The sequence below is a fragment of the Pelobates fuscus genome, chromosome 4, assembly GCF_036172605.1.
Source record: "Pelobates fuscus isolate aPelFus1 chromosome 4, aPelFus1.pri, whole genome shotgun sequence".
Lineage (NCBI taxonomy): Eukaryota > Metazoa > Chordata > Amphibia > Anura > Pelobatidae > Pelobates > Pelobates fuscus.
This window is the reverse complement of record NC_086320.1, coordinates 172,017,083-172,042,013: the sequence shown is the minus strand read 5'-3', so window position 1 is coordinate 172,042,013 and position 24,931 is coordinate 172,017,083. Positions and strand designations below refer to the sequence as shown.

The following is a 24,931-nucleotide window of genomic DNA, read 5'->3' as shown; positions in this document are numbered from 1 at the left end:
CAAATAATCCACAGAAGCCAACCGTGATACAGTTCTCACACATACCAAAATCAATCCCATAAATCACTTAGTGCACAAGGGATGTATAAGCTGAGCAAGCAGTTGTGATCCCTCATGTACTGATAGAGCCAATAATTATCTTAACAGCTTGTAGAAAGCTTTAGAACATACAGTACATTCTCTTACATCAAAGACTACTAGTAGATTGTATGTGGCATCCTCAATAATGTTTCCTAAAGCCATACCTTTGCTGCATCTTGTATTATTGATAACAAAACTTAACTAAAATCAGCAAGAAGCATCCTGTTTATACAAGAAAAGCAGAATTTGGCACATTTATACTGCACATTTCCACACACGAAATTCCTCAAGATGAGATGTGAAACCTGTAGATGAACTATTAGGTACACTCAGTAAAAGCTGCACATAATTTCCCAATGGGTTTGTATTGCTCAAGTATCCTAGAAATAAAATATAAACTTAAACTTATATGTACTTGGAGTCCATTAGCTCCTATTCTGAAATATTCTGCGACAGTCTTCAATTTCATGTTCACTTGGGTACAATTTGATAAATGTCTCTTCACACTTGCTGTGCAATAAAGATGCCTCGCCCATGGGCCAAAATGAACCTCTCAGTGGAACAGTGACAAGCCTGGGCCTGTTGACAAAAATATTTCAAAACGAACACACCAAATATTCTATCAATAGCTAAACTTAATTCCCCCTACTTTGTTAAATGTTTTGATGCGGGAATTTCATAATGCACAATCTGTGAAAGGTCATCTGGCAGATTCAGGATTATTTTGAGCAATCAGGTAACTGTATTATGCAGTACGGAGGATATCTGTGCGTCTAGATCAGATACACCAATTACCAAAGTTGTGTGTCTTCTGTTTACCTAGATTTCCAACCGAGGTGATTTAGTCACCACGGCTGGAGAACAACGGAACAATTATCCTGTTTGTTTAACTTGTTGGAGAGTCCATGAAACTATTGAGAGTTTTTGTCCGGCGCCTGATTGGTTGCGAGCTGAAGGGGAATCACAGGCACATTGCTACAGTTAAGTAAAAAGACAAACAAGGACAAAAAGAGGACAAAAAAAAACCCAGTACATTTAATAATGGCAGGATTTACTAAAGGAAAACTCATGTTCCACGTTTACTCCATTTCCCATGGGTCAAAAGAGGCTCAGCAGCTGTATGGGAGGCTAAACCAGTGCCAGACAATCCTGTTGGTCTGTAAGACCTGTGCAAAAGGGAAACAAATAATAAATACAAGAGATGTTCTTCCGTGAGTAATGCTCAGTTATGTTGATTTAATACCGTTGACTGTGGTATTTTCCGATATGCTGTCTCCCAAGGCCATTGAGTCATGGAGGCCAGAATAGTCCTTGAGTTCTGAGTTAGTTAATAAGAGAGGCTGCTCGCCTTTCTTGTGTGGTAAGAGAGGCTGCCGGGTATAGTGCTCTCCATCAGGGATATTTTCAGGCAGATTTTGGTTCTTGCTTTCTGGCAGGAGGAGAATGCAGATGATGCAGATTAGGGTGCAACAGGCAAAAATAACATGGTGCAAAAAGTATCCCTTTTGATTGTGGAGTTCCATGATGGGGGCTGTCAGCATTCCAAAGCCAGCACTGGCCAGGACGAGGCCCAGACCACCACCCCTGAAAACAAAAATAGAATAAGAAATAAATCATAAGAATGAGAACAGAAATCACACACACCATTATGATTAATGTCATGTGTATTCGACCTCCCAATCCAAACTCTACATTTTATTTTGTATAGATTGGATCTAGACATCCCTTAATACCCACTCATGAAGAGGTTTTTCCTAATCATAAAAACACAATTAAACGCTCTGTATGGGCTAGAGTGTAGAGCGTCTAGTTAAAATATAAAGGTTACATACAATTTATCCTGTAATGTAGGAAGTCAGACTACCTTTTGACAAGGATTACACAAGACAAATGTTATAAATTTATAATTTTAAGTTCAAAGAATGTGTGCGCATTGCAATCTAATTCACATACACTGTACTAGAAAATCAAATGGCTTCATTCTGATATTTATATGGTGGGGTTTGACAGGAAGATTTACAACTGGACATCAAAATCTTTCTAATGTGTACCCAAAAGGTATATCCCCAGATGTTGCAGAACTACAACTCCCATGATACTTTTCATGCCGTTTGAGCACCCCTATCTGAGACAAAAGTGAATAGTGTACAATATGAACATTCATTTTCATGAATCTTAATGAATGTATTAATGAATATTAATTTTCTAATGTGTTCCATAATTTGGGTCAGTTAGAATATAAATTTGAATGGATGGTTTTGTTAAATGTTGCAGATATTATGCACTACAATTATTAATGCAAACCATAGGCTACATGATTTGGAGCTGTTGAATTACATTTCCCCAGGTGGGCAGGTTTGGGTAAAGGCTGACTAAGGTTAATGGGATTTGTGGTACACATACACAAATGGCTTAAAGGCAAGAAGGTTTGAAAACCAACACACTGCCTTTAAAACATGGTGGTCTTGAAAAACTTCTAGGTAGGTACAACTTCAGGTTGACTTTATAAATACACTTAAAAGAACACCCCAGTGCCCAAATAAAATAAACAAAAAAATGTATTAAGTAGCAATACCCCAATAAAACATGTACACATTAAATTATGCATTTCCACCATCAGGAATATATCCATGCTTCCCAACTGTCCTGATTTAATCAGGACAATCCCTGATTTTTGGGTCCTGAACCCTCTTTTAGGGACACCAGGGGATTGACCCCCTTTCAAGGCAGGTCTGACAATATCGGGATGAGGCTAGTGATGTGATCAAATCACTGGCCCTCCCCTTTTATCTGCATCCAGATTCACAGGACGTTGGAGTCGCGAGGTATGTATATCTAAAAAAAAGCTTGCAAAAGCTGCAGATCTCATCTGAAGCCTTTCAAGCCCTCCCCTTTTAACCCAGCCCATACTTTCTGTGGCAGTCCAATCATAGGCTGCCCAATGCACCTCAATGAGACGTCTTTGCAAGGCAGGTGCTCTGAGCAACTGCTGCCAGTTGAGTTTAGCTCCAATGAGCTAAACAAGCCAGGAAGTAACAGGACCTGTTCACACAAAGCACTTCAGTAAGCTGAAGTGCATTAGGGGTCTGGAGTGCACATAGATTACATAACAATGTTGTAACTTGAGCAAGGAGGGACAGTATTCCTCAAAATATGGGGATTATAAAAAAGAAAAATAGAAAAATAATACAGAAAAGAAAAAAAAAACTGTATACTACATGGAAACTTGCTAAAAAGGAGGTTTCCTAAACAAGGAAAAACATTACATTAAAATTGTCTTTATTATTCTTATTCGTAAAAACACACTACAAATACTCTGTAAAGAAAATAACACAAAAACTAAATATTCCCCTCCCAAATAGAGAAGCATAAACAATTATATAAATTGTGAGTGTATGGTAATAGTGGAAAACAAATGTATCTATTTCACTGCTGGGGGTTCGGTGGCCAGGGGGGAGAGGTGAGTTCAACTTACCTGAACCTGTGTCGGGTGCCACCATCATCTTCCGGCTGGACCTCTTCTGCTCCAGGCACTTCAGTATATAGGACAGTTCAGCATTGAGGTGTATGGAGGATCCCGCGAGACCCTAGACAGAATTCCCACTAGTGATGGGTGGGTATTGACAATTCTTGACAGCGGTAGCTCCGCCCATTGTCCTACTTTGTCTAAGTATGTTTTGACTGGGTTGAAATTTCAGTGAAATTCCAACACGGTCAATATAAGTATTTCATAAAGATTAAATCTTTATGAAATACTCAATTTGCAGGGATGGATGACAGTGGTGAAACCTTATCCAGACCTTATCCTGAGTTTTCACTTTTCTATTCAACCTTTGATCTTATTGTGATTCTTTGTGTGTTAATTAGGGATCGACGATTATCGGTTTCACCGATATAATCGGCCGATATTTGGTATTTTCGGCAATATCGGTATCGGCCAATATAGATACCGATATTGCCGATAATACCTCCTAGGACCGCCAGGCTCATTACAAGCCCGGTGGTCCTGGGGGGGGCCGGCAGCAAGCGCTGACTTACCTTGCCAGCAGCTCCTGCAACTCCATGTCTAAACCTCTACACACTACACAAACACACACTCTGAATTCAGTATACACACACTGCACAAACACACACTACACAAACTCTCTGCATTCACTATATATACACACACTACACAAACACACACAGCTCCCACTACATGTGGCATGTATATTTTGTGCATTTACCTTTAGGATTAGTTTATTTTTTCAAAATGGTAAATGTACAGAATATCATAAGTTATCGGCTATCGGCCTGAAAGTTCACAGATTATCGGTTCTAAAAAACCAATATCGGTCGATCCCTGGTGTTAATTTCTTTAAAGAGTATTTGTAGCATGCTTTTTTTTTCTAATAAGTATTAAAACAACAATTTTAAATGTAATGATTTTCCTTAATTGTTTTTGGAAACTTCTCCATTACTGGGCAGGTTTCAGTTTAGAAATGGCAAACTGCTGAAAATAATAACATTCAAACAAGGTGAACCGTGTAGAGCAAAACCAGCCTCTGTATGTAGCTCACTAAATTACCACTAGAGGGCAGGCACTGACTGAAGAAGAGCCACAAGGGCAAGCTGACAATTTTATCATAGAATTGATATATAAAATAAATGACTTGTCATTCTTGATACGATATAGGGAAGCTATAAATTTATTCTTATTATTAACATTTCAAAAGTGGCCTACATCGTTACACAAACTGATAAATCAAAATATCTCCATCTATTATAAAATGATCGGTTACGAAATCACAGCTAAGAAATCACAGATGTCACTAAATATGAGATAGTTACCAGATTAGTAAGTGAGATATTTGAAGTCCCAATACTTCACCAAAAATATACTAGTTTAGAGAAATCCCAAATAGAAAAAATGTATATTGATAACCCGGGAAGGAAACGTACTATATCATTATGTTATTCCTATATTAATGCTAGGCCCCAAACCAAATTGGATTACATACTCGCATGGGAAAGGGATCTGCAGAGAGAAATGTCTCTGGATGACTGGTTGGCTGTTTCTTTAAATTTGAAAGGTATCACCCAGTGTTCGGCTCATTTGGAGAACCACTATAAAGTTTTATATCCGTGGTATCTGACTCCATTCAGGCTCCAAAAAAAATATACCCCAATTCTACAAATCTCTGCTGGTGTGGCTGTGGGCAAACAGGCACATATTCCCATATGTGGTGGCGATGTCCACGTTTCCAATTTTTTGGAAGAATGTACATACAATAATCAGGGATATCACTCCTTCTGCTGTGACTTTGACCCCAGAACTATGTTTATGCAAGTCATTTCCTGAAAAGTTTACCAAACTGGATAAGATAATGGTAGGCCACGTTTTGATAGCGATCACTGTGGTAACATCACGTTATTGGAGAGCTGACGTGGTTCCTGCTATTAAAGCGGTATTAACACTGGCCTTCGAGAATAAATGCTATGAGATGCACCTCAGATTGCCATCAAACAACAGAATCATTAACTCACTGGAACATATGGGAGGATAATGTCAAACGAAAGTACTCTTTATGATTGTAGTTTATGTGCCTCTTCTTTTACTCTTGTTCTGTTTGTACACTATTTATTACTGTGCATGTGGAGTGCTTTTACACCTTATTTGACACCGTCATGTCGTGTTTTTCATGAAGCATACGTCATCAATTTTATAAGGGATGGATATCCCCCCCTCACCTTTCAATAAGAAACATTTGACAAGGAATCACAGTATATGCTATTTATCATGAACTAAGTAGAACACTGCCTATTTTATACAGTCTCTATAAGTACTATGTGCAATAACTATGCTCGTCCTAGAACCCAAAATGGAAAGAGTTCAGTTGTTCAGTGAGTAACATCTCTGGATGCTAGATGGTTACTTGCTCAAAGAGACTTGTGACTTAATGTCTATGACAGGGCTTAACAAAAATCAGCAGACCAGCAGGTAATCACTGGTCTTAAAACCTGGAAAGGAGAACTTGTGTACACACACATTGTTTTTTTTCTGTGTTTTGTGAATAACCCAGTTAGATGTATACACTTACATTTAGATTTGTTTTAGAACAGAATGGTGTGTGCAATAAAGTGGTTACACTGCAAGTCTTGATCCGGTAACACTCACTAGCTGGATGGAGCATTAGGGACTTATGGAACCTCTCACAGGGAATATTTACCAGACAAAAGAAAGCATTTAGGGGCTTTCAGAGTTATATGATGCAATAAGACACAGACACAGTGAAAGTCACACACATCTCCCTCCTCAAATGGAATATTAACTACTTCAATACAGGCTTAATTATCTAGCATATCCAGATATTACCCAATTACATCATACAGGTAAATATGCTACTGTTCACAGACAGTGCAGCTGGCCTGGTAAACCTACTGAGGTTATACAATGAACAAGAACTGGAATTAGTCTGAAAGTAATAAAAGATTTTGCGCAACGTACTAGAGGGTTATTAGAAATAAGTACGGAGTGGTAGGTGCTTGACAATTTGTTTGCCTCCGATTAGAACATAGGCCACAGAGTTATTATTTTGTGTCATCAACATGTCTGAAGAAGGATAAGCTATTCTACTCTATTATTAAAAGTATGTGTAACACTTTTTCCATACAATAAGATTCCATTAATTTAGAAATTCTTAGCTATCTGAGTGCCCTATAGTTTTGTCCTGAGATACAAGACACGTAAGCCCTTAAATGTAATGTTCCCGTGCCCAGCATGTTTGATAATTCTACATAGAACTCTATAGATGTACCTATTCCCTAACTCGTCTGTCTGGAGGCCGAAATCTACATAAAAAACTCAAAGTGTGAAATAAAGCATCAAGAAACTGAAGTAACCTGCTTTACAGGAATAACAGAGGACACTTAAATACACGAACAAGCTGGAAAAATATTTGTAGAAGAATAAGGTTCCGTGTACACCCCTCCTGGTTTCTATGTGCCAAACAGATATCCTACGTGGCTATAGTTTAGTGTCAAGCCCCACACTGCAGGGCCTCAAAAGGTTTTCAACCAACATCAACTAAAATATATTCAATCCTACTGCTAATAAAGGGCTCCTGTCATCTACAAAAAGTGCAAATATAATAATATTGCAAAGCAGCTGCCATGTTGTTGGTAAATGAACACTCTAAAAGCCAGCTAAAACTAAAGTTATTAGTAGTTTCTTGTGGTATTGTGAGCCAAAGGTAACATTGAGGAACATTTTTATCAGCTTGCCGCTAATGAACAATTCACCCCAATAAATGCTTGCTGAAATTGCACTTACAGGAGTCCGTAAAACAAGGAACTATACCCAAAAAGGTACAAATGGTAGTAATAATACATTTAAGCACTCTAGTACCGTGAAAATAGTGAAAAATACTCGACTGGCAGAAAAACTACATTGTGGTTAGAACAGATGGAAGGTTGCAATATACTACAATCCAACATCAGGAAGGTTGTAAGGAAGTAGACTATTTTAGAACAAAGTAAGTAACCACAATTCTCAAAACATGGACTGATTTTATAGTGGGAGGTATAAATTTACAAACAAACAGACACACAGTTCTCAGACTATCACTACCATCCATACATGGACAAACTTGATATCGATAATGCGGAAGTGTAAATTCAGCATTAGTAATACGTGAAGAATGTGGAGAAAATGGTTCGAAACAGAACTTTGGGGCACTACCTGTAGCCTATTAGCAGCATAATCACTACAATGTGCTATAATGGCTCTAGGCTCAGGACGTCCTTTTACATACTACATTTGCATGTAAAGCGACAATTGTATCCTCCATTTTGTGTTTTACATGTAGTCCAAAATAAATATTGAAAACTTACCTGATAACTGTGGGTGTGATTTCAGCGCAGAAAAACACACTTAGACTTCCCACTGCGTGAGACGAAAACATCCCAATGATGGAGAAAACAATGGAAAATCTGTTTTTCACAGTTTCACTCATACCTATTGATATAAAAAGCCATAAAGAAAGCCTAGGCATTATTACTTATATATTAAACTTATGTAGTATATGGTTTTAATTTCTTTTTGTTAGGTAGCATTTTGCTGGCCTCTAATAAATGTTTTCACAGTCTGTCGGGTAGCAGAAGAAGGTGCATTAGTCTTTTCACGATGGTTGCTGACCGTCAACTACTTTGGATGCCTTTACGCTCTCCAGAATGTTTGCCTTTTACTATAGACCTCACAACACACTATAGAACTCATCTCTGTTTTGGCCTGCTGTGTTTAGCACTCTATAATTTGTTTTATTAAAGTAAATAATCAACAGATACAATAATCTATTTGTTCGAAAAGCTCATTTCAAAAACTGAAAACTTATTTTCTAAAGCATTCATTAATTCAGCTACATTTTAATTTCGGATAATATCCGGAATTACAGGATGCCTTATATGTACAACAATAAAAATAAAAGTATTTACCAGTTTCCGGGCGCAAGGTGTATTTCCCAATCACTTTAGCCAGAAAAAGGATTTATAGGAGAGAGAAAAAAAAAAAGGAAATATTAGAAATAGGTTATTAATATAAGTTTATAAAGTTGCTCTATTCAACTCAAGTCTTTAATTCATGTCTCCTTACTGGAATGTTAATTACATTCTATTAACAAGCTTTTTTTTTTTTTTTTTTTTACTGAAGATAGAGCATAGAAATTAAATCTAAAAAAACAGTGGCAGAAATTTAATGATATGCTAATATACATGCACCAACTGAACATCAAGCACAAACAAGACAGAACAATGACTCATATTTAACTAACTACCCTTAGGGAACAGAAAACTATATTTGAATTTAAAAAATTCACCAGCCCACGAAAAAAAGCAATCTATCCAGAGGATATTCCCAGATACTGAAAGCGGTTATGAGTCTTTTGTATCTAAACACACTTAAATGGGGACTATATGTAACACACCACTTAACGGATCAGCGGTTGCCCAGAGTGTTCGGTCTACATAGAAAGTCCCCTTACTGGGTACCAATAACTCTCATTGGGTCATTTTCTCATCCTGTTGTACTATGCGCTCTTTGCAGATGTACACCGATTTAATCATCATTGGTTGAAGAAAGGTTACAGTATGACTGATCAATGATGAATAAGCCATAAGGTAGCAGCACACCATCTTCACCAAGCCCAGACTCATGCCATGTTTAACCCCTTAGTGACCAGACCACTTTTCAATTTTCTTACCGTTTGGGACCAGGGCTGTTTTTACATTTCTGCAGTGTTTGTGTTTAGCTGTAATTTTCCTCTTACTCATTTAGTGTATCCACACACATTATATACCGTTTTTCTCGCCATTAAATAGTCTTTCTAAAGATACCATTATTTTAATCATATTATATAATTTTTTTAACACTTTTTCAAACTTTTACCCACAAAATCTGTTACGCATCTACGACCGCCAAAAAACACCCGTGCTAAATAGTTTCTAACTTTTGTCCTGAGTTTAGATCCACCCAATGTTAACATGTTCTTAGCTTTTTTTTGGAAAGTTATAGGCCAATAAGTACAAGTAGCACTTTGCTATTTCCAAACCATTTGATTTCAAAATTAACGCAAGTTACATTGTAACACTGATTTCTGTCAGGAATCCCTGAATAACCCTTCACATGTATATATATATTTTAAAAGAAGACAACCTAAGGTATTAAACTTGGGGTATTTTGACTCTTTTCATGCAACCATTTTACCACCAATCAAAAATTTTAAAAATAAATAATAATTGGTGATTTTTTTGACACACATAGCAATTTAAAAATACATGTATGGAGAACTTTAAGGTTTACTGCCACAGAACACCCCAATATGCATTTAGCACCATCACCTGAGTACAGTGATATCACCCATGTATAGGTGTGTTGTGTTGTCTGTGGGCTAAAATACCTTATTTGGAGGGTGCGCATTCCAGTTTTCCAACTTGGAATTTTCACAGCTGGTCATCATGCACCCATGCCCTATTTGGAAAATTTTGAAGCCGATCAATGTAATATATATTTTTAGATATATATTTTTGAAAAGTAGACACCCTAGGGTATTTCAAATGGTGGTATTTGAAAAACACTTTCCACGCACTAATTCTACCACCAGTCTTTGTCAAACTTTTGGGTAGTCATTTTTTTGTGTTATTTTTCTCTCACATTGTACTTTAGGCATGGATTCTCAGTTCCTGTTATGTGTTACTGACAAAGAACACTGCCCCAATGTACAGGTTTTATGGGTTTTTGCAAACTTACAGGGGTCAAGTGTAGGACTTTCCCCTTTTCCATGTTTGCACATTGAAATTTGCCAGATTGGTTTGCTGGCCCTATGTTGCCTTTGAGAACGTATAGAAGCCCAGGAATGAAAATTAACCCCATCATGGCATACCATTTGTAAAAGTATACAATCCAGGGTATTCAAAATGGAGTATGTCCAGTCTTTTGTAGTAGCCACTTAGTCACAAACGCTGGCCAAAGTTAGTGTTTTTATTAGGATTTTGCATTTTTTTTTTACACCAAAACTGCGCTTTTACTGGTGATTTCATCGTCATGATAAGTTTTACTGTTGTAAACACTTACATTTGTGTTCAATGAAGTCTCCACAGTATAACAATACCCCCATGTACAGGTTTTATGGTGTTTTGGAAAGTTATATGGTCAATATAGGGCTTGCCCAATTCAGTTTGCCAGATTGGTTTGCTGGGTCTGTGTTGCCTTTTGAGACCATATAGCAGCCCAGGAATGTGAAAAAAACCTCATCATGGCATACCATTTTCAAATGTAGATAACCCAGGGTATTCAAAATGGGGTATTTCCAGTCTTTTGTAGTAGCCACTTAGTCACAAAAGCTGGCCAAAGTTAGGATTTTTTGTATAATACATACATATAGGGGCTGAAACGTCAACCACTTGGATCTACTTGAATAAAGATGATTTATCTACTAAATCCTGGAGTGCCGGTATTTTTGTGCAATATTATCTATTATGTGACCAGAGCACCAGGTATTACATTTTTGAGTTGAAATATCAAGAGCCAACTCCACATGAAGCAACCCGAAAGGTTTTGGCTGCGGACGTACAGGGTACGTCATCGGTCGTTAAAGACCGTTTTTGTCTGTTGTACCCTTTACGTCCCCGGTCATTAAGGGGTTAAACATTCCTCTATACCATCTTGCGTTGAAGTGCATTAATTAAAAAAATAAAGACACACCTCTTTCAGATAAAGGGAAACTTCACTGCCCAAATACAAAATAAATAAAATTCACTATTTGGGAGATATAGCCCCAATGAAAACTTGCATTTAATTATGCTTTTTTTTTTTATTTGGGGTATTATCTAAATACCTCTTGCAAAACCTGCAGTTCTCTTGTCTGCTGCCTTTGCAAGCCCTCCCCTTTTAAACCTGCCCATATTTTCTGTGGCTGACCAGTGACAGTATTCCCAATGCAGTCTTTGCAAGGTAGGTGCTCGGAGCAATTAGTGCCTCCTGAGGTTGGCTCAACGGAGCTAAACAACCAGGATGTACCAGGACCTGTTGTCTGTTTACCAGGTAAATTTATAAAAGTCTCAATTTCTATTAAATCTGCACTTATTTCAAAATTAAACAAAGCTTCAAAATTCTTCACACAAAGCTATTCAGCAAGCTAAAAGTTCTTTAGTCCAGAGTATCCCTTTAGGGAGCATTTCCTAAAGTGTTTCTTCATTTATGCCATTGGGCATTAGCCTTTTTTTCTGGTACATCTTTTTGTCAAGATAAAAGAAAAAAAATTATTGATGAGCGGTAATCAGTCCTTTACTTCAGAGATTCTATTAAAAATTCTCATGATTAATGTAATGTAATCAATGCATTTTTAAGAGAAACAATCATTGCCATTGTGCAAATTAGTAGGCAAATGGCTGGATGCTTGATTATAGGGGCAATCAAACGGTCTCATCAGGAAACAGAGAAAATCTGGCAATTTTAAGACTATTGGGTGTTTTTTTTTACTAAACTCTGAATTGTAATGAAATGAAAAACATTGTAGTGAAATTTAACATTTAGGCTAAAATCCCCATCCAATGATTCTAGTCAAGTAGGAGTTGTTTCCCAAACCAGCTACATTTTCTTAAAATTACATTTTCAATTATGTTTTCTATGCAATACAATACAGAGTTTAGTAAATAATTGAAAAGGAAAAAGAAAAGGAGAGAATTTAAAATTCTACGGAAGAGCGAGTATGAGTGAGCATAATACAAACTGTGTCTGTATCACTGGTGCAAGCCTGTTTTATCTCAATTGTAGCTGCTATAGCATTCCTCTACCTACCTAGCAAAATGGCAGTGTTTAAAGTTGCTGGGTTAACAGACAGAGACGTGGTACCAAAACTACTTCATTGAGATGAAGTGCTCTGGATGCCCATATAATCCCTTCTTTCGAGTTGAAGTTACTACTTGTCAATATGTCGTTATATAATATGGGCTTGATAACCCGTTAAGTGGTTGTTTGCATGAATAAGTTGTAAGTTAGTTTTTATGTCTCTACTACATACACACAGTTTAGAAAATAGAGTTGACTGACTGACCAGCAGTAAACCCAACAATAACTTACAGTTGAGAAGTCCCAGCTGCAGCAGAGATGCCAGAGCAGTCAAGATCATGAATAGCAGTAATCCTCCTCTTCGACCCATAAATCCAACCACCGGGCACATTGCTAGGCATGATGCCAGAGCAATCCCTGCCATGGCAAAATAGTTTACATAGAAATTGTGCATGATGGTCATGTTGACTTCTGGATCCATTAGGCTTTTTGCAAAACAGTGGTGTATTCCGAAACCAGTCAAGCTGTGGGGGGTGGGGAGTATAGGAAACATGGCAAAAATCAGCATCAGGTCATTACACCAGATGTTTAAGGATACACATGTATAATAACCCTAGTTTGATAAAGGTATGAAAAATGTAAAAGGCATGTTTAGAAACAAACTATAAACTCCATCCTATAACATAAAAAAAAAGATGAAAAACTCTACACATATAAAAAAGTGCTACCAGAAATTGTGCTCCTAAGATACATTTACATAAAGGGCTTAGTTCACTGGCTGAGCGCAATCAGATGATGTGCTTAGCAAATGCATTGCATGACTTATCTAGAGGGGGTGGCATTGGGACAATCCAGGCACTATAATCAGTACTGTGTACGTTTTTCAATTTTCTTACCGTTAAGGACCAGGCCTCTTTTTACATTTCTGCAGCGTTTGTGTTTAGCTGTAATTTTCCTCTTACTCATTTACTGTACCCACACATAATTTTTTTCTCGCCATTAAATGCTCTTTCAAAAGATACCATTATTTTAATCATTTTATATAATTTACTATAAAGAAAATGATAAAATATGATGAAATAACAAAAACAAACAATAAAATCACACCTTTTCTAACTTTGAACCCCAAAATCTGTTGTGCATCTACAACCGCCAAAAAAAACACCCGTACAAAATAGTTTCTAAATTTTGTCCTGAGTTTAGAAATACACAATGTTAACATGTTTATTTTTATTTTTTTTGGAATTCTTTATTTTGGGTGTGCAGTTTTAAATACATGTTTCTTTTTTGTCTCTTGACACAAGGTATAATGACAATTTTTGAACGGATATGGACAAGATATGCTGCACATTTTTTTTTTTCTCTCGTGAAAGAAAACACGCTTATTCACAATAAGGCAATATATGAACAGTGAAGCAATAAAAACATAAAAGTGCCACTAGATTAATCTAGAGGCATAGGACAGTGAAATTATTGCGTTGTGCTTTCGCACTTTCTCAAGTGTAGTATAAGACAATAGGTGGAAGCAAGTGTGTCAACAGGAGTGGTGTCTGGTGGTAATAGTTTTAGTCGTCAAGGTTACAGGTGTGGTAGTACAGGTGTTCATGTGTTGTGCCAGGGTGTCAACTATTTTGAGTAGTCAAGAGAGCTTTGTGTCGATCGTGTTGAGGCGTATGTGTCTCCGGGTTCGTAGCGGTTTGTGGTGCTGTGTGGCCCAGCTCTCTGTTGAGGTTGTATGTGGCGATGTTGCTCAGCATGCCTCGTGTAAGCAGTCAGGATGTCTCGGTCAGACTGTAGGTTGACTTGTGGTCGGGTTTTGGTGGGCTGGGCACCCGTGTGTCTAGTGTCTAGGGTTTCCCGGAGGGTGGTGTACCCCTGACCTAAGGGATGGTGGTGGTGGGGGGGGGGTGGTGGAGAGGGAGCTCTTGGAGTTCCCGTTTCCCCGACCGTTGTGTGAAGCTAGCAGTGTGTTCGGTGATCTGTGGGTTAGCGTTTCCGTGTGTGCCGTCAGGTGTATGAAGCGCAGAGACATGTGCCAAGCTGGGTAATATCATTTCAGTAAATAGAAACATAAGAACATTAACAAAAAGAAATCATTCTAAAAGAAATTCATAAGTCTTCTGTGGCTGGAGTGTTTGTTTACACCGCTCCTACTCCAGGAACTGCGTGTGGTTTGTGAAAATTCTTTCCAGCCTATGTTATTCAAGTGTCCCGATTTGTAGGTCCCGTGCTTCTCGGAATGAATGGCACAGTGTTGTCTGGGTCCCATCTCTGTGCAGGGGTCTCTGTTGTGTTGTTTCTGTCTTGTAGTCCCAATTTGGTGAGCACTGCAGGCACTTCTGTGGTCGCGGAGACCCTGTGCGTGGTCCCGCTGTGGGTGATTAGCAGGAATCGAGGTGCCTCCCAGCGGTATGGCAACTTCACAGAGCGCAATAGGCTGGTAAAGTGGGATAGTGTCCGGCGCCACTGAAGTGTGGCTCTAGTTAGGTCCTGGAAGAAAAGCAGCTGTGCATTTTCAAAGGCCAAGGGGGTTTTGTCCCGTACTGCCGACATGATGTTGGCTTTGTCCTGTGTGGTGGCACAGTGTAAGATAATATCCCTGGGAGTTGTATTAGGCATTGTGGCTGAGGGTGGGAGTCTGTAGAGCCTGTCGAGGAGCGTCTTCCTTGCTGTAGTTGGCGGCAGGAGGGTGGCCAGGAGCCGTCTCACATAGTGAGGTAGTTCTTCAGGTGTAATGTCAGAGGGTACCCCACGTATTTTGACGTGGTTGCGACGAGCTCGGTCTTCGTGGGTTGACAGTTGTAGGGAGAGACCCTGTTGGGTGGTCTGCAATTGTATCACTTCCTTTACTTGTGTTATGTCTGTTTGGATGGTCATGATGCTCTCCTCTGTCACCCTTACTCTTTTAGTTACTTTTTGTACTTCCCCTTTAAGCAGGCCCACATCTGCGGCCAGTGTCTCCTTAATGTCTTGCACCCAATTATGGAGGTCCTGTTTGGTGGCCAATGTGTTGTCAGGCGGTGCCTGTGTTGGTGTCGGGGTGTACTCACTGTCATCCTCCGTTTGAGCGGGTGTGTGAGATGCCGCCCGGGTCGTTGTCGGAGTTTGTGGGGCCTCCGCGGCCATCTTGGATTGTGCCTGCCTCTGCAGTAGAGCCCCAATGTCGGTCTGCTCTGCCGGGTGGCCGGATTATACTTTTTGCGTACGTCTCCCCATATTCGTCGGGGTATTGTTGTGGGTCGGCAGAGGGTCGCTAGAGGGTGGTGGCTCACCTCGGCTGTACACTCCGTCTAGGAAGTACTCGAGCCCGGAGGATGTCGGTGAGGGATAGGCCTTGAGCCTCCGTTTTACCTTGCCCGATCTCTGGGGTTGAAAAAAAGGCATCAATGTGTGCGTTTCTTCGTCCTGATGCCGGATTCAGGATGGGTCTGGCAATCGGTCATTTCCTCTTCTGGATGTTTGCGGATTTATTTCAGGCTTGTTAGGAGCAGGCAGAAATGGCGTCCGCTCCGGTTCAGGTTCAGGCCACGCCCCCCGTTCTTAGCTTTTTTTTATTGCAAGTTCTCGGCAACTCTGGTAACTAATTAAACTTGTCTGGACTTGAAATGTTACTGCAATATTAGGCGTGCAAAATAAAGCGGTCATGAGAAGTAGTTGGAGTGTGACAATTTCTATAGCAAGTGGTGACTGTGTGCAAAGGAATAATGACCAGGATGACACTCTGCAGCTGAATCCTAAGTTCGGTATTGGTGCCTAGGTTTAAGTATGGTAAATAAATAAAGCCGAGTGGGTCAGGGCAGTTCCGTACTGTTAAACAGTCTATAGAAAGACCGATTGATGAAATATCCCTCTGGTCATGTGAGTTGTACATTAGTTATACATGTGGTGTTACAATCGAGCCTGCCTTATCACTACAGCAATAGCGAGCACTTCATAAACATATGTCATCCTAACATTCAGTAAGCTTGCACTGTTTGCCAAGTTATAGCAAATCATAGTATTAGGCTGGTTAAACATGGCTAACTGTGGTGGCAGTAAACAAGGCACTAAGGGCTAGCCAAACTTGTGGAATACGGGTAAGCATGGGACTTCATAAGGTAAGGTGGTGGTTTAGGGTCTGCCCACGTCAGCCGGCGGGGGAGACCGATTGCGCATACACGGCCGCCAGAGGGATAAGACCTAATGCGCATGCGCGTTAGACCTCCCCATAGGAAAGCATTGAAAATGCCTTCAATGCTTCCCTATGGGGATTTTAACGATGCTCGAGGTGCTCACATAGCGTGAGGATGTCCAGCGACGCTATAGCACAGAAAACCTGTGCTATAGACCAGGAAGTGCCCTTTACTAGACAGCCACTAGAGGAGGAGTTAACCCTGCAATGTAAATATTGCAGTTTATGAAAAATGCAATATTTACAGTTGCAAGGTTAAGGGTAGTGGGAGATGGCACCCAGACCACTCCAATGGGCAGAAAAGACAGTGTTTACAGCAAAAAGCCTGAAGGTAATGATTCTACTCACCAGAACAAATTCAATAAGCTGTAGTTGTTCTGGTGACTATAGTGTCCCTTTAAGCAGACTAGATTAATTTAGAATATCTAGGTTCCTTTAAAGGAAATGTTTAGGAAGACTGTGCAAGTCACATGCAGGGAGGTGTGACTAGGCTGTATAAACAAAGTGATTTAACTCCTAAATGTCAGAGAATTGAGCAGTGAGACTGCAAAGGAATAATCTATACACCAAAACATCTTCATTAAGCTATAGTTGTTTTGGAGCCTAGACTGTAGATCATTTCCCCCTCTCTATTTCTACAAGATAAGAGGGATATGCATATGTTTCCAAAGGAAGGATTTGACTCGATTGCAGATTTCTGATGTTAGAGCTCAATCTGTGAAATGATTGTTAAGAGAACATGAACAGAATCAAATTTTATGTGATTCTCATATCCAAGAAGAAAGAAGCGCTTAAAACTTACGAGTTTACACAGAGCACAACAATATTCTTCCATAGGTTCCTGGTCCCGACAACCTTTACAATACACACTCTCTTTGGCCTTCTGTTCAACTCCTTCTCCAACTCTGCAATGCAACAGCACACTTTTATTGTTCAACATTTTACCAATGCTTTTAAGAAAAGCAACCATGAAGAAAAAGATTGTATTACACAAAGATTAAAGAGACACTAAATAATTATATTTTAACATCAACTTCTCTTACCGAAGCCGTAAATAGATCAGTTAAATTCAGAAAACTGTAAAGTCTCTTATTTGACCGTATAACTTTAAAAACACTGAGGATATTCGTGGCCTATAGCTGGATCAAAAATGTTTTTCTGCCATAGCCAACATCAGGATTAAAAACATCCTAGTAAAAATCCAATGATAGATTACGTGTGGATAAATCCCCATTCCTCCTCAAATTTTTTTTTTTTAAAACAAATGAAATATGTTCAGATGCTAGTTATAAAATAGTAACATTAAAAAGTATCAAAGTGCCCAAAGGTAATTATCCTGAGAGGTCTGCTTCCTACAATGTATAGATTTATGTGTAGCTGTTAAGAGTTTAGTGACTGCAAGTAAGCTTCCCAGAATTATACCAAATTATGCAGATGTTTAATTTAAACCAATAATTCCCTTGTTTCGATCATAGTCCTATATGTTCCAAAATCAGACATCCTTGATATATAAAACAAGTGAACGATCAAGACTAATAAAGTAATCTATTTTTGAAGGATGTTTCTTCAGGTATTTTTATGGCAATCTTTTTTAAGAAGATGCATTTTCAACACCTTAGTTTTAAAAAAATTATATTATATATATATTGATACTAAATCTTGAATAACAGACATGAAGGGTATTAAGAAATCTCAGGGATTTAACATAAACATGTACGTAAATTTTACTTTAATTTTTTCCCCTATTAAAATATAAGATATGTTGACTGTGTGACATGTCATGATTCCATTTTATTCCAGAAGTTTGGTCCTTAAGGGGTTAAATGTTAATCTGTTGTCAAGTGACAGACAAAATGTTGAGGGAAGGCAACAAATACAGAGAAATCCTTAAAGGGATACTCCAACCACCATGACAGTTTCAGTGATTTGAAGTGGTCATGGTGGTGGGAGTCAGTATGTGCAGTGTTTCGACTTGAAACACTGCAGCTACAGAGATATTGCCAGTTGTGTGCTAGGGGCTAGTTGCACTCCCAGCACACGTGACTTACATTCCGGGCTGCCTAATGTCAAGTCTGTGCATAAATTACGTCTGCATGCTGACAACAGATGTGACAATCTCTGCCCTTCGACCAACTTTTTTCTTTTTAAAACCTACCTCTCCTTGCCAACATGGAGCATGCGCACATGTGCTCTGAGCTGGCAAATGATCCAATGACAGGCTTCTGTATTAGAAGCCTGTAAATGGGCCGCATGCGGCCTCAGTGGCGTCAGAGGTAAGCGTGGAAGAGAACAGCCAGGAGCTTCATGGTAAGTAAATCCTTTTTATTAAAGTGTATTCGAGACGACATAGATTTTCCCCATTATACACCTGATTGTTTGTGGTCACCGTTTTGTGTTTTGCCCAGTATTATTTCTTTGTTTGATTTGTTGTATTACAGATTGAGTCTAGTAGTGGGTGGACTCTTTTACCCAACATTCAGTAAAAGTTAAGTTTTAATGACTGTAGCCCATTAATTACAAATAGTATTCCACTATAATACTCATTAGCGCACCCTGCACGCTGACAACAGACATGAAAATTGTCCCTTTAGACAATCCCCATTCAGCCTGACAATGTCTAAGAGGAACTGCAGATATGAATGTAGAAACTATCCATATCTAGGTATGCAGATCTTGTCACGTCATACCTCAAAAGACATGATGCTGTAATTGCTGCCAAAGGTGCTTCATCTAAGGCCTTAGTTAAGGGTTTGAGTAGTTCTGTCAATGCAATATCTTTAATATATTTGCAATTGTGTCAAAATATGTTTTTTTGCCATGTCAATAAGTGGTTTCATGTGGAGTAAAGATTAATGTGAAAAAACAATAGTTTCAAATAATTGTTCAAATAATTGAGACTGCAACATAAAACGGGAAAAAAATAAGGGGTCTGAATATTTTCTTAATGCACTGTATATGGTCTGTGTGGAAAACAGTATTTAATAAGAATAATGTCCGTGGCTTTACAATGGAAAATAAAATTAATAAAAAAGCAAAATCAAAGATGAACTATGTGATAAGGGTCATTATTTGCTGCAAGGTGACAAATATTAATGGCATATACTTACTTGAATTAGAAAATAAAGAAAACATTTGGCACATTCAGTTTTAAATTGACATGTTGCTTAAAAACATAGTAGAAAACAATGACACATCCATCTAATTAAAAACAAACTGACTGAGCTACACAATTAATATCAAACGAGGAACGGATCTCATTTTCTATGCTATTATAACTGATCTCTGAAATCACAACTGCCTTCCGAAAAAGCACCATCAGGTAATTTTACTTTTTCTTCTTACTTATCCCTTGATTTCTGGTTTATCTCCGGCATACTCGTTGAACAAACTCTTACACAGGTCAGTCTGAATCCAGCTCTATAAAATTGCTTGAATGATCGCCCCAATATAAAAAAAATTTAAGGTGAATTTCGAACAGATGGCATGATGAACCTTCTCCCAAGCTAACAAATGTCAGAGAAATAACCGGACTCACTTGCACGACTGTTCAGTTCACAGTGTTAACGGACTTGATATGTATTTGCTAAAATAGATTGGTAGATAGGGAGGTAGACAGGCAGACAGTTTTGATTAACTTTGTGTTCTAACATCTTCACAGAATGCTCAATGCACCAATCTTGCTTAACAATGAACATAAAGCAGTACACTCACCAGGCATTACACCTTTAATATCAGTTTCTGGATTTACTCTGTTCTTATGAATAATTTGAATAATTTGCTTCTTAGATGTTTCAAACTGCAGTGTTGCCATGAGCCATCTCAGTGATTCTGGGAAAATACTTAAAAAAAACACAGGTTTTAGTTAATACATAAATGAACATAATTTATTTTATGAAATGGTTAAAACTCATGGTGGACAAAAAGGTTTCTCTGATATCTACACGGAACAAAAATCAAGGGTTAAATCCCTGCTCACAGCAGGAGACCCAGGAGTCAATACATACCTGGGGCTCCCCTCTGTCAGCTGGGGCCATTTTTAGCAGCTTGAGACTGACATAGGAGATGTATGTATTGGTCAAACTGAGAGGTTCAGGCATTTAAAGGAACACTGTAGCATTAGGAATAAAAAAAAAAAACAGTACTTCTAAAGCTATAGTTTTGCTATCCCAAACAGAATAGTCGTCTCACCCCCCCCCCCCCTCCCCCTTTGGTTAAAAAGGGTTCAACTTTTTTCACTTATCTCTTTCCAGTTCTGAGGCTCCATCTGCAGAGGCCAGATCTCACAGCAATGGTGAGACATAATGCACATTAATGCTTCCTCACAGGAAAACATTGAACCATTGCTTTCCTACAGGGAAGTTGAAGATCTAGACTTTATGAAAAGTGTGAAACTCTGTAAGGGAGCAGGAAGTGCTTATAGTGGCTGTCTCAAAGACAAGCACTAGAGGTGGAGTTACCACTGCAATATGATTATTGCAGTCCTGAGAACAGAAACATACAACTCTACTGTTTTAATAGGACACTGATTTTAGCAGCGTGTTTCTTTAGGGTTAGAGTCAGTTGTTGGGTTAGGGTAAAGTAAGTGTTAAATCTGGGCTAGGATTAATTCTGCTTTAGGTTTAGGAACAGTGTAGGGTTGGTTGATTTTAGGGAGGGTTAAGGTTATAGTAAGTGTAAACATACAATTAGGAGTAGGGTTGGTGTAGTGTTAGATGGAGGTTGGTATACGGTTAGTGATAGCTATCAAAAATGAATGTAACGGATAGGTGAACGTATTTTAAATGTTTTTTTTATTTTTTTTGCTACACTGGATTTGTAAAATTTGAAATAATGCTTTGTTTTTCCATGTATGCTCATTTCTAATATTTTATTCAAATTAGTGGTGTGCTAGGTATACATATAGGGTATTAGAAGAAAGCCATATAGGGTATATTGAAAAAATCCAATATATAATATATACAGGGCCACTTAAAAATAAACCCTTACATTACGGTGGAACAAACCTAGCGCAAATTCTACATTTTGCTTTGGTTCAGAACAGAAAGTTCCCTCTGCTCTGTAGGAGTTAAACCCATACATGGAAGATATTGTTGCACATGTGGGACATCGCTGAACAGAAATGTGGGTGTTTTATTGCAATAAAAACATAAAAGATGATAAAAACAGTGTCTGTGTGAAAACCGCAAAAATAAATACAATTATATGTATAATTACACACACACACTGGCTCTTCTCCATGTGAGCGTGTCCAATTTAGACTTTATAATCTTTCCTTTACTCAACTGCATTACACTATATGAAAAAAAAAATCTACAGCACTATACTGCTGTTGTAACCCTTAGCAGTGAGTGTTTTTATTGTTGGTTTATGTTTTTAAGCTTTCCACTATTTAAACTAGTGCTGGTTCACTATCACAGTGTATACTTTTACCTTATAAAGCAACCAGTATGTATTACGATATTTGCTTGTAAATACATTTGCATATGAACAAACATACAGACTCTAGAATGTACATGCACTAGAGGAATAAAATAACTTGCAATACTTACTACCAATATGACAGCATCAAGATGAATGGGCAGATGATAACTGCTTGAAGAATTTGCCAGTCTCTGCAAAGTGCAGCGATGCCAGGCAGAAGGAACTGACCAGCCATCCCAATAAAACTGGCTGCCATTGTGATCATGAATCTATGGGAGGGAGGGCACAGTTCTATTCCTGAAAAGAAAAGCAAAAAACACAAAAAGTGTAAATTATATGCAGGAAAGCAAGCAAAGAAAAGCATTTATTTTAAAAGGAACATCATCTGTTGAAAACAAAAGAATTCCTTTTAGCTTTACTATTCTTATATCAATGTTCCAAGCTTGTTAACACAATAAGTAAGGTTTTTGGATTGATATGTAAATGCCAGTAGCCATAATTTGCATTAGTATGTATGTTAGAATGGATACAAATGTACTACTACACTTCATGACCCAAACGTGAAGTTCAAAAGGGATTTCACAAGTCGTGACTTTCAAATTTGCCATCATAGCCCCATTTTCATTAGCCAGTCCACACAGGTGTACCAACCTCCTGATATATTTACTGACATATTAAAGGTAGACCAAAGCGGCTGGCACCTTGACACCTCCTGTTTGCTCTACTGGGAAACCTGGCCCTGGCAATGTTGCGGCTGAAATATCGCCTCTGGGGTTGAATGATTAAATCTCTCCATATATAAACAGGAACACATTGTCTGGAGTCTCTCTGTTTATATATAAAATCATTACGCAAGACTTCATATGTAGGTCAATTGGAAATTACACTATAAATGCTCCATTAAAAGTGCTGTTCTAATACCATCTATTAGCATATCTAAAGAATGTTTGAAAACCAACACGATTTTAGACATAGAATTTGACGTTTTAAATAGACTGAAAGATAAAAAAATATTTTACTAGTTGTATTATTTCTTACAGATATGTAAATAAAATTTATGCGAAACACAGATAATACGACACATGAGATCATTTAATTAAAGGCCACAAATAGTTCATTATGAGTACACATATTGTAAGGTAGATGTACTTCGAGGGTTGTAATGGGAAGTTAATTACTTTTTTTTTTCCTTCTTCTAGGTGTGTAGTTTCTTTTTAATACAAATATATATATTTTAATTGTTTTTGTTTGTTTGTTTATTCATGAAGGTGAATGGTATACTATTTAGATCTATTTCTACTGGGAACTCCGTGCTAAATAAGAGAAATGGAATAGATGGAATAGTAATGTAAAATTAACTGTATTAAATATAAGTATAGAGCGCTGCCCTAGAAAATAACAGATCTAAACATACAGATATTAAAATTATGGAAAGCATAGATAATACGGCACATGAGATCATTTAATAGTCAAGAGTAACACATACTGCAAGGTAGATATACTTACAGGGTTGTGATGGAAAGTTAATTACTTTTCCCCCCTTCTTTAAAAGGTACACTATAGGCAACCAGACCACTTCATCTGGGTGCATAGTCCCAGGTGCCTTAACCCTGCAAACGTAATTATTGCAGTTTATGGTAAATAATTACCTTTGAGAGTTAACTCCAACTCTAGTTGTAGTCAACCAGACAGCCACTACACGGACTTCCAGTCATTTGGGTAGTATAGTGCTTTCCTATAAGGGAAGTCCTAAAGTGAGTGTGGCCATTACTGCGCGTGCGTATTAGGTGTTCACCTCCCACCGTGTGAGAGCCCGAACCAGCACCAAGTGACATAGGCGCTGGACTCAAGTAAATGTCAGAAAGGGTTTTTAACCGGAGGGGGCATTATAGGGAGCTATAGTGCCAGGAAAATAACTTTTTTCCTGTCACTATAGTTTCCTTTAGCTAGGAAACTATAGGTGTGTAGTTTTTTTTTAATTTTCTATTATTATTATTATTATTAAAAAAAAAAAAGTATTCGATGTATATTCATAAAGGTGAATGGAGTGCTATTATTGTCTATTTCTTCATGGGAAAATAGTAATGAATAAAAATTTGTGCAAAATTAACTGTAATAAACGTAAATATAGCGCTCTGCCCTAGCAAATAACAGATCTAAACATTTTGTGTGTCCTCTTTTCTCAAAAAATTGGATTTTAGTCTGCATTATGTACAACACTAGTCTGTCACACTGAGTGTATAGTATCTGTCTTAATGCAGAGTATGCCTTTTTGAAACTATATTTTTCTAATAGAACTTAATTTTAATAATAATCATAATTTAGTTACAATGAAAATAATATATTTTGAGAGAAAAAAGAAGAGGCTTTACCAAATCTGGCTAAGCTCTAGCCTAGTCTATTTCCAACAAGTATACTTCATACTACTCTTACCAAGCAACACTATGTCATAATATGTGCTTCCTTTGAATTGCCTGAAGTTGAGTTTTGGACCTTGGGAATCCTGCAAACACGTCATATGCTCTATTGAGCAATATACTCTATACCAGGCATAGGCAACATTCTGACCGTCCATTTAAATCTAACAGCATGACACATCTTGAACAATCACAGTATTTGCTTGATCATTCTTCCCTCTGCTGTTAGTTGGAAGTCATCCACGATGCAAGCTGTCCTACACAGACAGAATTCAACCGAATCAGAACAGATAGTACAAAATTATTAAATTAACTCTCAAACTGTTGCATTTTAAAATATAAAGTCTCTACACTTTTATCTTTGGGTACTGTTGTGCTTTATTGGCTGACTACAACAATGCTTTTATTATTATTAATATTATATTATTTACAGGTATTTCATGTCAGAACTATGCTGTTGCTCTCCACACTTGCTTTCAGATTTATCTTTCAAGACTTCCCTCAAACATACCTATTGAA

The 24,931-nt window shown here is 38.0% G+C and overlaps 1 protein-coding gene across 1 annotated transcript in view; it reads right to left on the bottom strand.

Annotated features, from left to right (window-relative positions):
- Positions 1–430: 430 nt before the first annotated feature.
- Positions 431–24,931, bottom strand: part of SLC22A23 (solute carrier family 22 member 23) — a 182,693-nt gene continuing 158,192 nt past the window's right edge. The window contains exons 4-10 of the mRNA XM_063451779.1: positions 22,124–22,292; positions 20,286–20,413; positions 17,377–17,479; positions 12,695–12,927; positions 8,554–8,586; positions 7,954–8,077; positions 431–1,665 (exon numbers count right to left, since the gene is read on the bottom strand). Coding sequence (XP_063307849.1) covers positions 1,308–1,665; positions 7,954–8,077; positions 8,554–8,586; positions 12,695–12,927; positions 17,377–17,479; positions 20,286–20,413; positions 22,124–22,292 — 1,148 coding nt within the window. The 3' untranslated portion in view covers positions 431–1,307. The remainder of the gene's footprint in view (positions 1,666–7,953; positions 8,078–8,553; positions 8,587–12,694; positions 12,928–17,376; positions 17,480–20,285; positions 20,414–22,123; positions 22,293–24,931) is intronic.